General features: G+C 46.4%; 1 protein-coding gene across 2 annotated transcripts in view; it reads right to left on the bottom strand.

Moving 5' to 3' along the window:
- Positions 1 to 13,674: 13,674 nt before the first annotated feature.
- Positions 13,675 to 13,996, bottom strand: part of UPF2 (UPF2 regulator of nonsense mediated mRNA decay) — a 64,799-nt gene continuing 64,477 nt past the window's right edge. For both annotated transcript variants that reach the window (XM_050914935.1, XM_050914944.1), the window contains one exon: positions 13,675 to 13,903. In XM_050914935.1, the coding sequence (XP_050770892.1) occupies positions 13,894 to 13,903 (10 nt within the window). In that variant the 3' untranslated portion in view covers positions 13,675 to 13,893. The remainder of the gene's footprint in view (positions 13,904 to 13,996) is intronic.

The raw sequence follows: 13,996 nt of genomic DNA, 5'->3' as shown, positions 1-13,996 counted from the left end.
TAAATGAAAGAATAGTAACTCATCTTTGTGTTTGCATGCCTGCCTTCCGTGGGTGTTACCATAAGTAAGTGTGATCCTGCTGAGGGTAGAAGTCTTTCTTGTTGCACAGGGCAAAGTTCCCCTTCAGAGAATATCCCTACCCATCCCTTCTGAGCGTGTGCATGTGTGTTTGCTGCCTTGCTGTCTTTCATTTGGATACTTGCACATCAAGACTGCTAAGATAGTTCCTTGGTTGGAAGTAAGTGCTGACTCTGGCATGTATTACTAGTTACTGCTGCCAAGTAGAGTACAGAGGTGAAGGTTTCTTAATGAAATGCTACGTAGCTGACATGGTGGCTAAATCATCTTGCACTGGGACTTGTCCTGCTTCAAGTAGGGAACGGTTTAGAGCCAAAATTAACAACCTTTGATCTAATGAAAAACAACAGCAGTGACAAAACCCTCAGAAGAACAGATGTTCAGGAATGCTTTTTGCTCAGACTCCCCAGGGTAAGGACTACCTTCAGTAGCTTCAGCCCCATGTTCTTCAAGCAGGCTGCCCCAAATAGGAGGCTGGATCGTGGCACTACTACCCCAGGTTGTGCCTGGGAGCAGCCAGAACCCTTGAAACGATTGCACTGTTTTGAAGATGGATGGGGTTTTTTTATTGTATCTTAAATACAGGTGGTGTTGAGCGTTTGTCTAAATATCAGGGGTTATGTGTCATAAAAGATAGAATGGAAATCACTCTAGAAAAAAATTAACTCCCATTTGCATGAGCTACTTTTTTTTTCCCCCAGGCAGGATGGTGGTGGTAGCCAAAAAGCATCAGCAGGTCTAGCAGCCTGTCCCCAAGCTTTCCAGGGCTGCCTTGGGGCTCGGGTACATGTCTGAGCCAGGACAGGGCAGGTGGCCTCTCATAACTATGTCCAGCTCCAGCCTGGAGCCAGTGTGAGAGAATTTAACTTGGCTCAATCTCTACTGAAACTTTAACTAAGTTACAGTGCCTCACCTCTGCTGTGGGGTAAAACCTCACATGGCTGCCCAGTTACTGTCAGCCTTTCAAGTGCCTGCAGCTTTGGGAATAAGCTTTTGATGTTTTGACTCCTGTGCTTGTTTTATACACACACACACACACAAGAAAAATCTATTTGGCTTCTCCCTTAAAGATAAACAGCTTCAGAAAGCGTTATCCATAACTGATCAGGGAAGGCATGAGGCTAAAGGTAGATCATAGTTTTAGCCCAGCAACTCGGGCTGGTTTTCTGTACTGCTGGAGGCACAAACCGAAGGACTGTAATTTACAGTGCTCCTGAATTAACTCAGACTGTTTTGTAACTGAACCCACAAAGGTGAAAATCACAGAATGTGTTCTTTAGCTGCCTGGTTGGTCATCGTTATTCCTGGCAGAGTGGGAGTCCAGGGTAGCGCAGCTCAACAGCAGTGGTGAGCGCAGTGACGGTGTGGGATTGCTCAGGCTGCTCTGGAGGCAGCTAGAAAGCCAAGCCCTGATGGTTTGGTTTTCAGGGGTATCCCATACCCCTACAGCACCCACAACTCCAGCTAACTTGTTCTTGATGGCTTGGACCCTAAGCAGGTTGTTTGATGTCTTTAATAGGTCAGCAGTGAAAGATGGGGAGTGCATGTGAAGTGAGTGGAAAAACCTGAAACCATATTTACCTTACTTAAACACATTTACCTCTAAATGCTACCCTCTAACCTTTCTTTTGCTCTAAGAATCTGACAGCAGGTTTGCTTGGCTTCATCTACCAGTCTGCTTTTAATATTTTGAGAGCTTATGAGCTTACGTCCATGCTGGAATAGCACTGGCTGCAGCCGTGTTGGCAACAGTCACACAGAGGATGGTTTGAGTGGTATCTCGGGGGGTGTGTTCAGAGGTTGCACGACTGCAGCGATGATGGCAGGGCCAGGGGAGGAAGGGCCTTGGAGCAGGAAGGCAGTGGCGTGACTGCTCAGCCCAGCAAGAGAGGAGCATGGCCCCTGCCTGCACGGTGAGGCAGTTCTGCCATCCCCTTAGTTGTTCATTTTAGCATTGCTTGGCCACTAGCTGAAGAGCAAGTTATGTTAGATAGATACCTGGTTTGTGCGTAATTTTATCCTATACTTATTCCTGTTAACTCACCAGAACAAGCTACACCAGCATAAGCTCATGTGCTGGCATTAGTGATTGAGTTTCGCAAGGTGACTTTAAAACAGATGTGTATGTAAGATATGGATGCTCCCTTAGACATGGAGCTTAGACCAGAGGAAGTCTTTAATTCATTGCTTCTTGCATGCAACCCTCCACCTGCACAGCGTCTTGCTTTCAGATAATCCCTGCATCATGTAGAGGCAAAGGCAGAGGAGTCTTCATCACAGCATTGACTCCCAAACTATAAATATCTTTTCCCCTGGATGGAGCCAAACCCTTCCAAGGGAACACACCCTTCTCTTGTGTGTTTTGGTTTTGTTTGGTCTTTTTCCCCTCAGAATGGGGCTTTCTCTTCCCATGCAAGGTGACCCCTCCCAGATTAGGAAATGCCTTCCTTGAACCGTCATGGGTGCATCCCTGACTACTTCACCAAACGGTCAGATGTATTCTTGCCTCAAGGGAGCTGTGAGGAAAGATTTTTTTTTTTTTTTTTTTTGTTAATTACTTCTCAGCCTTTGCATTTTTCTGCTGGGTCATAATTACCTGCTGCTACTTGCAACTGGCAAAATAAAGAAAACCAGAAGAGGCTCCAGTAAAGTTAGGATTAAACTGAACAGGCGTGAGGAACAGTAGAGAAACTAGCGGGCAGGCTTGAAGGAGCAACTCAGCTTCAATTTGGCTTTTGTTCGTGAGTCTTTGCACCTGCCCCTAGGCTTTAATGAATGTTTCACAGAGCCCCAGGAATCACAAACTAATTCTGAGAGGTTCCCCAAAGCTGCTGGGGCACCGTTATCCTGGGTGTCTCTGTATCACAAAGAAATGTGGCGGCTGTTACAGTGTCCTCACCTGAGGGACAAACAAAGCCAAGGTTTTTGGGCTTGAGGGGGTTTTCCCCATAATTAAAAAAAAAAAGTATAGTTCCCTTCCCCAATAAAGTTGATAAAAACTAATGCTTATGTTGAAGGTTTGAATTTAAAAGAAAATAAATACATAAAATCCTTTGCTTAACTATCAAATCAGGGCACAGCTCCAATTTCCAAAGCCTGTGAGACTGAATGTCCCCCGTGTCCCTGTGCTACAGCCAGCCAAGGACTCTGGCAAGCTGCTGCCTGAGGTCTATCACAGCTACTCGCTTCAGTCCCTTCACTCATGGTCGTTGCACCCAGTACAGGGTCCTCACTGCTCCTGCAGCAGCATCACCTCGCCTGCCCTGCTCTCGAACTAGCCCTTCCTGCTGGCTCAGCCCCTGCCACGCACTGCAGCAGCCACCTGAGCAGCAGCAAAACGCTGCACGGGGCAGAAGGCAACGATTGTCTCACCTTATCTATTGCAAAAATTCGCAGTAATTCTCCTTCTTCGTTAGCTAACAGCCCCACGTGGAGCTACGAGTAACCTGGAGCAGGTTGGGTTAGGAAGCCTGGCTACCCTGTGCCCTTCATCACGCAGGAAAGCGCGGTCACTTGCCACGACCAGCCCCTGGGCGCTGCCGTAGCAGAGGAGCCAGGACAGCCTTCCTCTCCAGTTCCTGGTTTGCAAATGGAAGATTACAGCAGAGTTACTGGGAAAAGCATCTGATGAAGAGACTGATGAGACAGGGCTGGCAACAGTCAAGGGATGTTTTGTCCCAAGACCAGCCAGACCTGAGGGGATAGACCGGCTTAGTGGTTACTGCTGAACATCACGCTTATATTTGTGAGTTGATGCCCAAAACTACTTCCAAGCTCTCCCAGTAAGCGCACATCCACCTCCCAGCATCACCACGCTCCCTGTCAAAGCCCCACACAGACCCTAGGGCAGGTCCTGTCTCCTTGAGGCCATGGCTTGTTCAGCCCAGGAGCTACTTGGAAGCCTTACGGAGTTCAGTGCAGCTGCGTGGCAGGGTGCGAGCATCCTTCATGAACCTGGAGAGCCAGCACCGAGCTGCACGGGGCTGCGGAGAGCCCAGCTCTTGCTGGGCATAGCACACACTCGTGCTTCGTGGCAGCTATCACAGCACTCTGCTCTTATCGCTGACAGTGGCTTCCCGTGTAAGTCACTTCCCTCTCTCAGCCTCGGAGATCTCTGTTATAATGGGATCGCTCATTTCCTCAGAGGTTTGGGGAGGTCACCTTCACCATCAAATGTTCATGATGTGTTTTTTTCCCATAATTTTGACGGAAGCTCTCTACTCTTTGGGCTTTTGTTATTGTAAGCATCAGAAAAATCATGTGATTTTTTTAATCTATTCTCTGCTTGCTTATCCATCCCTGCAAGGAAGGGCAAGAGCTGTGTTTCCCGGCTGGGAAATGAGGGCAGTGATGTAAAGCCAAGAAAAAAAGGAGCAGAGATGAGCTTGACCTTCCGGTTCCCAGGCTTATGCACTAATCCTGAATCACCCTTCCTCTCCCACCACCACACCTACGACTTCAGGAGCATTTACGTGCCAGCCCAGGAGAAAAACCAGCAGCCTGGAAGGTTAGACTCACCTGTGCAATGAGTTGTTCATACTCTCTGATTAACAATGATAAGCCACCCATTGTACTGACTGCTCAGAGGGTGGAATGACACCAGAAGGAAAGGAGCGTTCCTACAAGCTGCCACAGCAGGAGGGAGATTATTTCTTCATATTTAAACGTCTATTAGGAAACAGTTGTGAGCATGTTTCTATTTCCAATATACAAGCCAGCACAAGGGTAGAAGATCAACAGTGGCTTCAGGCTTCACGACACAAACAAACTTCATTACCATGGAACATTTCCTGCCTCCTAAATGGATTTAGTTTGCCTGATTAGGTTTTATTTTTATTTATAGCATGAGTTTTCCAGCGCGCTCAAGCCCAGGAAATAGGCACTGTGTGCCCAGCACGGCAGTTCCTGGTTTGTCCTCTAACAAACTCCTGGGCTCTGCGCCGGCCATGCCGAGAGCGGAGACTTTTCTCTGCGGCGTGTCACCCTGCAGGCAACAGCGATGCTTTCTCTGAAACCAAAAGCTGGTTTGATTTTACGTTAGGTAAGACTCGCAGCTACCCTCAAAACCCCTAGTTGCATAGGGCGTGGGATTTGGGACCAACCTGAATAATAAACCACAGACAATTACGCCTCTCGGGCGTTACAATAAGAAAGGGAGGGTTTCTCTAAGCGCTGCTGTTGCGTCCATCTTTCCCCTGGAAAAGAAAGGCTGCCGCAGGAAGGATGAGGAAGCGGTGTCTGCTTGGAACAGCTCCGCTGCATTCCCGGAGAGAAGCAGACTGATCCTCCCTGACCAGGCTGACTGCAGGTCTTCCTCCCAGGAGAGGGCTTTTCCTGCCATGAGCCCGAGGAGGAAGCCGGAGCCCCACCTGAAAAGCTTCTCAGAGCAGAGATGAGAAAAGCCAAACCACCTCAGAGCCCTCTCACTACTTGGTTACCTGGGCTTCATTTCCATCACTCCCGGGATGCAGCGTCCAGCAACTCGTAGCAATTCCATAACCACTTACTGGATTAATACAGTAGAGACAGCAAACCTCTCTTCAGGTGGGTTATGAAAGCCTTACTGATGCATTCAAGTCTTGCTTCCCAGGAGAGAACACCTGATCTTTAGCTTACTATGAACAAATATATGAGAAAGATATATGTGTGTGTATATATATAATATATATAATTTAAAAAAATCGGATACTGGCACAGCAAGGAGGACAACCAGCTCAGCTGGGCAGTGACGCTGAGATACAGGGCAGCTCTGCAGCCAGGAACAGCTCTCCCTCGCCAAGCAGACGTGGGCTTCCCGTGACAGCTGGAGAGGGCTTCCAGCACTCCTTTCCCTGAGGAGGTACAAGCAAGGACGAGTGGTGGCCCCGACGCCAGGCACGCGCGGTCTGTGTGGCATCCTGGCCCCGCTGGTGTGGCAGGGTTTCCGAAGCCGGCTCCCTTGGGGCACCCTCCGGCTCAGGAGAGGTGGTCGCAGTCGGTCAGTCACTGCTCTTCCATGGCATTGCTGCTTTCAACCAGGAGCTGCCCAAGAAGTAAGCCAAGAGTTCAGAAATCAATGTCTGTCTCCAAAATGAGAGATATTTGATTTTATTTAATTTAGTTTGATTTTATTTAACCAAATTAGCCAGAGAAGAGGCTTTTAAAGGACTGATTAGTGGCTACAAGCCCTAGGAGGTAGGACCAGCAAGTGGAAAGCTGCAGTCCTGAGCGGGCTCCTTGGGTATCCCCAACTCCTGTATTTGCACGGGCTTTTCCTTGTTGGCAGGGGAGGCAGAGCTGACAGTAATGGCTAATGCCAGCAAAATTAAGTCTCTCGTTAACACTGTTTCAGCGTTTCTTTTCCTGCAGCGAGCTGACTGCAGTCAGAGCAACCCAATTCGCTTGCTCACGCGTATTTAGAGACATTTCACACCCTAGCATACCCTGTCTGAGCCTCTGCTACCACTGGAGAAGGACACAGGTCCACCCCAAGCCCCATATCATATCTGCAGTCCCACACAGACGCCTTGGGTAACACCTCTAACAGCCTCAGGCACCTACAGCATTCAGCTCCAGACGAAGGCACCTGAATTCCAGTGGCTATGCACCTGCAGGACACCCAGCTCCCACTACCGCAACGGAGATCTCACCCGTGACACCTAGGCAGTGGCTGAACCCACCCTAAAGGAGACACTTAGTAGGTGCTGAGGCTTCACTGATCCGATCTCCACCGACTGCGGCAGGACGTCGATGCCTCGCACACCGTGTAGACATCTCAGCCCATTTCCACGCTCAGGCACCCGTTAAAGGCAAGAAGTAGCACCTGAGCAATTCTGCACCTATATGAGGCTTTATGGGTACCAGAGAGCTTGTTTTTTAGTGGAACCAGCAGGACACAACACATCGCTCTTTACAGCATCACTCCCTGACCAGTCACACCACCTTTGGTGGTGCTTCCATGCAGCTTCCTGCATTTTAAGATCTTCTTCCAGTGCAAATTCCTATTTTGAGGAAGAGCGGTACACAGAGGGAGTCTCCTCATGCACATAGAGCTCAAATTCGTATGTCTGGGAGGGGAATTTGCAGTCTGAAATAAATGAGATGATACAAACTCCTCCAACAAGCTCAGTCTACCCTGAAATGAGGCTCCTCACCCGTATCACTGCAGGATGCCGGTACTGATAGAGGAGTGGGGACGGCCAAACAACCATCAGGTGTGACGGAGCTTGCCTAGGACCGGGCAGCGCTGACAGGTTTAGCAGTACAGCTCCTTAGATGCAAAGATAACGACACCCTGCAGTAGTACCTGGATGGTGAGGGATAAAAATGCATTCAGGCGACCGGCACGCTGGAACAGCACTTGGCCACGCAGAGAAGTGACGGTCCGTTAGGACAAGCTGCCACAAAAATCATCACTGTGTTATCAAGGGGGCTCCAGTGGCAAGAGGAGAACTAGCTTAGAAGTATTTTCTGCAAATAGAGCTGAGTGATGTAACCAGCCTTAAAGTATTGGATAATTTATCCAGAGCAGGCCAGTGGTGTTATTTCTCACAGACAAATGTAGCCCCGAGGATGTCACACCACACAGATAAACTCAAAGTTAGTATTTTTCCTAAAATTTCAATAACTTACATCAAATGGATGGAGCAGAGCACGCAGCCGGGTACCTACCACAATCATGCGACCCAAAATATAGACACCTCCTGGCTTTCTCATCGTGCTGCCAACTCCAGGGCTGCATCGGTCCAACGGCCCACGCCGCGGCAGAGGGAGGTGGTTCACCCTGCTGGAGTATTGGGGTTTGCAGGACAGCGATGGCGCTTATCTCAATTTACCTACAAAATGCTACTATCAGAATTACAAGGACTAGACGTGGGATTGCAACAGAACTACAGAGCCTCCAGAGGCTAAAAAAATAATGCCAACAGCTATATCGCAGCTAAAAGGTTGGTCCAGCGATGGTACCTTTAGTGGAGAGGAGCATCACCAGCATCCAAAAATCGCTCCCCAGGTCCCACTCGTGAGCGTTACAGCTGTGAAACACATCAATGAGAGTGCAACGGGGGTGTCCTTACCAAGACAACCCTGAGGTACTACCAAAAAGTTGCAAAGAAAGTAATTAAGGGGTAAATATGACAAAGTTTTCAAGCTCTTGGGCTGTCAACCATGACTTGTTGCCAGCAGAAAAGGTCTCTCCCTTTATCCCATGCACAGAAACTTTTTTCCTGCAGGTAAATGTCGAAGAACGAAATAAATATCAGCAAAATCTAAATTTTTTCCTCCTTTTTAAGTGTCTCAACCATTTTTGTTTATTTGCGTGACGGCTTGGATCCAGCTAACGGAGGGAAGGAAGGAAGGAAGGAAGGAAGGAGTCTTTTTAACAAAACACTGTTTGTTCTTCTAACAGTGATCATAAACACGAAGTGTTTTAATAGCACAATTGTACCCTGACAATAATAACTTAAAAGCGAAGTTTATAATTCAAACAATACAAGTAAATATTTTGACATTTACTCACTTGCTTGATTCTTGCCCAAATAGTTTCCTACTCCCAGTACGCTTGGAGTGGTTGGAAAAAAAACTATTTATAGTTGAGTTCTGAGAAGAGACAGCAAAGTGTCGTCTCAGACGAGCATCTTCAGTGGGGTGGAATGGCACATGGCTGAGGAAAAACCTTGGTGTGGAAAAAATTAGTGACGAAGCTCACAAGGAAAAAAAAGGAAAAAAATTAATATATTTATCAGGGGGCAACAGCATGCCCGTGCTATTATTATTGTTGTATCTATTTCGAAAATATTCACTTACCTGGCTGGGATATGTGGTCTTAATACTACAGCTCCACTTTTTGGGGACAATAGTAATCAGCAAGTTTGTTTACTCGCTTTTTCATTTATCTACCTTCATTTACACCTCCCGACAGAAAAGCACGACGACCGTTTCAATAACGAGCGTGTGGCCGACAGCGGCTCAGCGACCCTGCTCGGGCAGCGCGGTGCCTCTCCCGGCAGCGTCGGAGGTCTTTCAGGTTGAACACACAGGGACTATTGATTGCTCGCCCTCGGCCGCAGCCGTTCTGAGTCGGTGCTGGTGCCGATCAGCTGGACGGGCTGGGCAAAGCCGCGCTGCCAGCCCGCAAAGCCCCTCCTGGGTTATTTCCCCAATTCAGCACTTTTCAAAAGCACCGCATTGACTTAAGTCAGACGCGCTCCCATGTAAAGTAAAGAGAAGGCTGCATCAGCAAACTGCTGGAGCCGAACACGGCAACAACTCGCAGCTCTCACCGTGCCGCCCTGCTAAGCACACAATTACTGCTTCACTGGGAAGGGCAAACGAAAAAACCTGAAAACTTGAGCAAATCAGGCAGCCTCCACAATATGGAGGTCGTTTTCTAAGCCTTAATATATATAAAATTACATTATGCATGTGTGCTGTGGTGTATGTCCATTGATGTGTTTGCATATGTTTTTATCTCCGTAACACAAACGGCAGAACTGACTTCTCTGAAGGCTTGGGAAGTTAATAAAATTAGAACAACTCTGAACACTCTGCAATTCATTAAAAAAAAAAAAAAAAAAGATTTATACCGTTTTTTTAAATTTTATCACATTAAAAGGGTTTACACAGCATTGCAGGGTAGAAAAAGACGGCTGATACTGCCCGCTGGAGTTCAAGGTGTTGCCTGTTCCCCGCCACCTTGGCTCCATCTCAGCACAAGGACTAACACAGCACCTCAGCTCAAACAGGCTTTCAAGTGATGTGCCATAAATCATAGAATCAGCGAAAGGTTTGGGTTGGAAGGGACCTTAAAGGCCATCTAGTTCCAACCCCCTGCCATGGGCAGGGACACCTTCCACTAGACCAGGTTGCTCAAAGCCCCATCCAGCCTGGCCTTGAACACTGCCAGGGAGGGGGCAGCCACAGCCTCTCTGGGCAACCTGTGCCAGTGCCTCACCAGCCTCACAGTGAGAATTCCTTCCCTATGTCCGATCTAAACCTACTCTCTTTCAGTTTAAAACTGTTGCCCCTTGTCCTGTCACTACAGGCCCTTGTAAAAAGTCTCTCTCCGTCTTTCTTTAAGCCCCCTTTATCTATTGAAAGGCTGCTATAAGGTCTCCCCAGAGCCTTCTCTTCTCCAGGCTCACCAGCTCCAGCTCTCAGCCTTTCTTCACAGGAGAGGCGTTCCAGCCTCTGGGATGCCCTAGGGTGCATCTTGGAGGTCCTATGGACTTATGTATGTTCAGGTTCCTCAGGTGGTCACGAACCTGATCTCCTACAATGGGAAGGACTTCATTCCCCCAGTCCCTGCCTCGAGTTTTAAGGGCTTGAAAGATGCGGGAAGAGAAATTACCATTGAAAATTGAGGCAAAAAAATTGTTGAGTACAATCATGCAACACATTTTCTGGTTGTCAGCCAGCCAGCTCAACGAGCCTCACATCAGTGAGGACGCAACTTCAGATGCCCGGACCTGGCTTGAGTCCAAATTCTTTCCAGAGAACGATAAGATAACAGAAATCTTTTACGCAATCAAGGACATGAAACAATTTCTCCTTCATCTACGTACATTTTCCCAGATTTAACTACTTCCGTGCACGTTCAGGAATGCTGCTTTAGAAATACTCTGCTGGCATCTCTTGAGAAACGCTCCCGGAGGAACATCCTCTCTCCCATCAAACGGTGCCACAGCTTGAATTTGGCACGATTTCCCCCATGACCTGTCACACCTGTGGGTCACTGTACTGTAGGAAAAGAGGAGCCATGATTAGACCTAAGTTCATTAATTAAAATAAACATCCTGTAATCTGGATAAAGCAGCAATATTCACAGATAGCAGACAAGCAGTGATCAAACTCTAGGTTATTCCCCTGGTCCTGTATCAAAACCAGGCCGCTCACCTGACCATTTTAATTAAATATTCTTTAAAGGAAGACAAAGCATTCTAATGACACAAAATGACAGGAAGCCATGCGATCCCTATAGCAACAAATTGTACACGAATCAGGTGGCAAAACCGCTCCGCAAGCAGCAGGATGGCATCCAGCCACACCACCAGGTTCTGGGGCCAGCAAACAGAAAAGCAAAGAATAAATACGACGCGAACATTTTTTTCACTGTTTATGTTCAACCCTGATCGTTTGACTCTCAATGATTTTTGACGTTTTTATTCAGCATTACATTAGAATAATTTATTGTAAAATTAAACATCAAAAGGTTTCACTGAATTGTTTTTTGATTTCAGCCTGAAGTCAGGGAAAGCCCCAGCTGACCCCAAACTATTTTCAGCAAATAATTTTATAAAGATATTTCCATTGATCCAAATTCCATCCAAGGCATTAGACTGACACATACAAAATAGAGCTAACGTGAGTTCACATTTTATTTTTATGCAGTTATTCAATTCGGATAAATTAAATGCTTTTGAAACTAAGCAGCATGTTGAGAAAAGGAAGTTGACTTTAGTTTGAACCACAATTAGATGCTTAATTTGCTATTAGGAATTGGTAGGCATTTTTCATCAGGGAAGTGCAAATTAGATTTGACCAATGGATACGGTCATATTGCTGTAGAAGACATTCCTGGAGGAGCTCAGAGTTACAAATGCGATTAATAAACACACCCATAAATTTTATGTGGAAAAAACCGATAGGAAAAGAATCACACAAGACTTGAAACGAAGCCCTGGTCTTCCTACAACGTACTCCTCCTTGTAGGGCACGTACAGCCCACAGCCATGGCACGGAACGTACCTTCTCCGAGCACGGAGACAACAGTACCTGGAGACAGCTGTGGACACGTGGGGGTTTTTGGGTGACCGCACACTTTCAGGATACCTGCCTCCTTACAAAATGAGATCTGGCAGAAATCTAGAGAAACACATCTGCATGTGATATTATAAAAACTTCAAGCCGCGCTCTGCAAACTGGAAGTTGTCTACCACCAGCCTGACCAGCGAGGTCCTTGGGGAAAACTGAGGGAAAAATGCTCTAACGATTCCAGCACTTCGCAATCCCTGACTGCTGTTACAGCATGTGACTGCAAGGAGCAGACCCGGAGCTGCACTTGCAGTTTTTCCACTCTCAGTGTTCAATTCTGTGATTAAAGAACGTCTCTTTAAGTAGGTATATTGTAAAAACCTTGACGACCTCTCTCCAAAGCATCACTGCTTGATTTAACTCAGGCCAGTTTTCTGGTTCGGGTCAGCATGAGGCTGCACAAGCCCCAGGTCTGCACAACACAAAGGGGGCAACAGGAAGGTGCCGCAGGCGAGGTGGTGTTGCAGTCACTTCTTTCAGAGCCCCTGCCTGCATATGACAGCTTACGTTATGTGAAATGATGATCTCAGTTTCACAACTCTTTGCTAAACAGCAAGAAAATCTTGCATTTGCTAAGTGTGCTTCAAGTACATTTCTTGGGGCAGGAATCCTCCTGCTTTGGTAAAATGCCATCTATTTTTACACTGCTTGTATGAAGCACTGTCTGAGCTACAGCCCCATGATATACCACAAGCTCTTCAAAACATGATTTCAGAAGAACAAAGTCAATGTAAAGAGACATACACTAATTCTAAATTACAACACTTTATTGCAGCATTGGCAAAGGTCAGATTTCTGAAGCTGGTGAAGATCGGGCGGCATTTCTGTATGAAATGTTACAATTTTACAAGTCTCTCTTCCTACATGCAGAAACCAAAAACAGTGGTAAAAAGGATTTTAAAAGAGCTAGAAAAAAGAATTAGTAACATACAGATGAGCTCCTTAACTCAATTAACTACCATTACCTGAAAGCAAACAAAAAACTATGCTAATAAATAACAGATTGTCAGAAACAGACCAAGAAACCTCATTTCTACTTAGAAAAAAATAAAAATTCTACTTGTTTCCAGACTTAAATCTTTTTTTTTTTTTTAAACTTTTTTTTGTTTCAATAGACACAGAGGCTTATCAACCCATGAAGATCAACAAAACATTTGGATCCACTCCTTGACATCCTCCTGTTATGCTGACCGGCACATTTTGGTTTTCAATGATACATACAATGGGCTCAACTATATCCCTGTCCTTAGGCTGGTGTCAGGCTGTTCCAAGCAGTACGAGTCAACACCCTGTGTTAATCAACTTCATATTCTATTTCAAACCTTAACAGACATTATACCTCCTTGGCTCTTGAGTTTTCCACCCCTCCCCACTCCCCACCCCCTCTTTCTTGCTCCTCTGGCAGCAAAAGGCTACTCCTTAACCAAAAATTTTCTCGCTGAGGAGTGTTTGATAAGAAGTTATCCTACTTGTCAGGGTTTTCTTTTAGATTTCACCATTTGTTCTACATTTTTCTACTGTAGATTTGCAGCCCCCAAAGAATATCCTTCCAACGCAAAGTGCTCGACTTGGAGATAACGTAACTTGCGTCAAGTTTAGAACTTTGTTCTCCCACATACTGAGCTGTCAACGATCTTTTCCGTTCCAGTGTAATCCAGCTGAATTTCAGGTTGATCTTTGTTTTCACCAAGCTGCTCACTGGTCAAGTCAACCATCTCATTCATTTACTTCTGCTCTTATGAGAAAATTAACCCTCAATGCGGTTTCCATAACAAAAAGCTTTTTTTTTTTTTTTTTTTTGGTAGGCCATGACTGGAAGCTTCCACTTGTTCTGTGTGGGGTTGAGGGGGAAGAGGGGAGGCTGTTGTTTCTGCCCCACGGCCCCAGCCTGTCCCAGGTTTCGATTCTGAACGCTCTAGACTGACATGCTGAGATGTGTCCACTGCTCTCATTTAATCGCTGGAGGACTCCACTATCCACAACATCAGAGATACAGGACCTAATGAAATGACACTTGCTGCTGGATCAACGTCTCCTAAGAAAAGAAAGGAAAAAATAAATAGTTTAATGTGAGATATCCAATACTGTGTGGGTTAGCAACCACTGGAATCAACCACTAGTGATTTTG

This window comes from Gymnogyps californianus, chromosome 1 (assembly GCF_018139145.2).
Source record: "Gymnogyps californianus isolate 813 chromosome 1, ASM1813914v2, whole genome shotgun sequence".
In the NCBI taxonomy this organism is placed as follows: domain Eukaryota; kingdom Metazoa; phylum Chordata; class Aves; order Accipitriformes; family Cathartidae; genus Gymnogyps; species Gymnogyps californianus.
The sequence above is the reverse complement of the archived record's forward strand: the minus strand, read 5'-3'. Positions and strand labels throughout refer to the sequence as shown.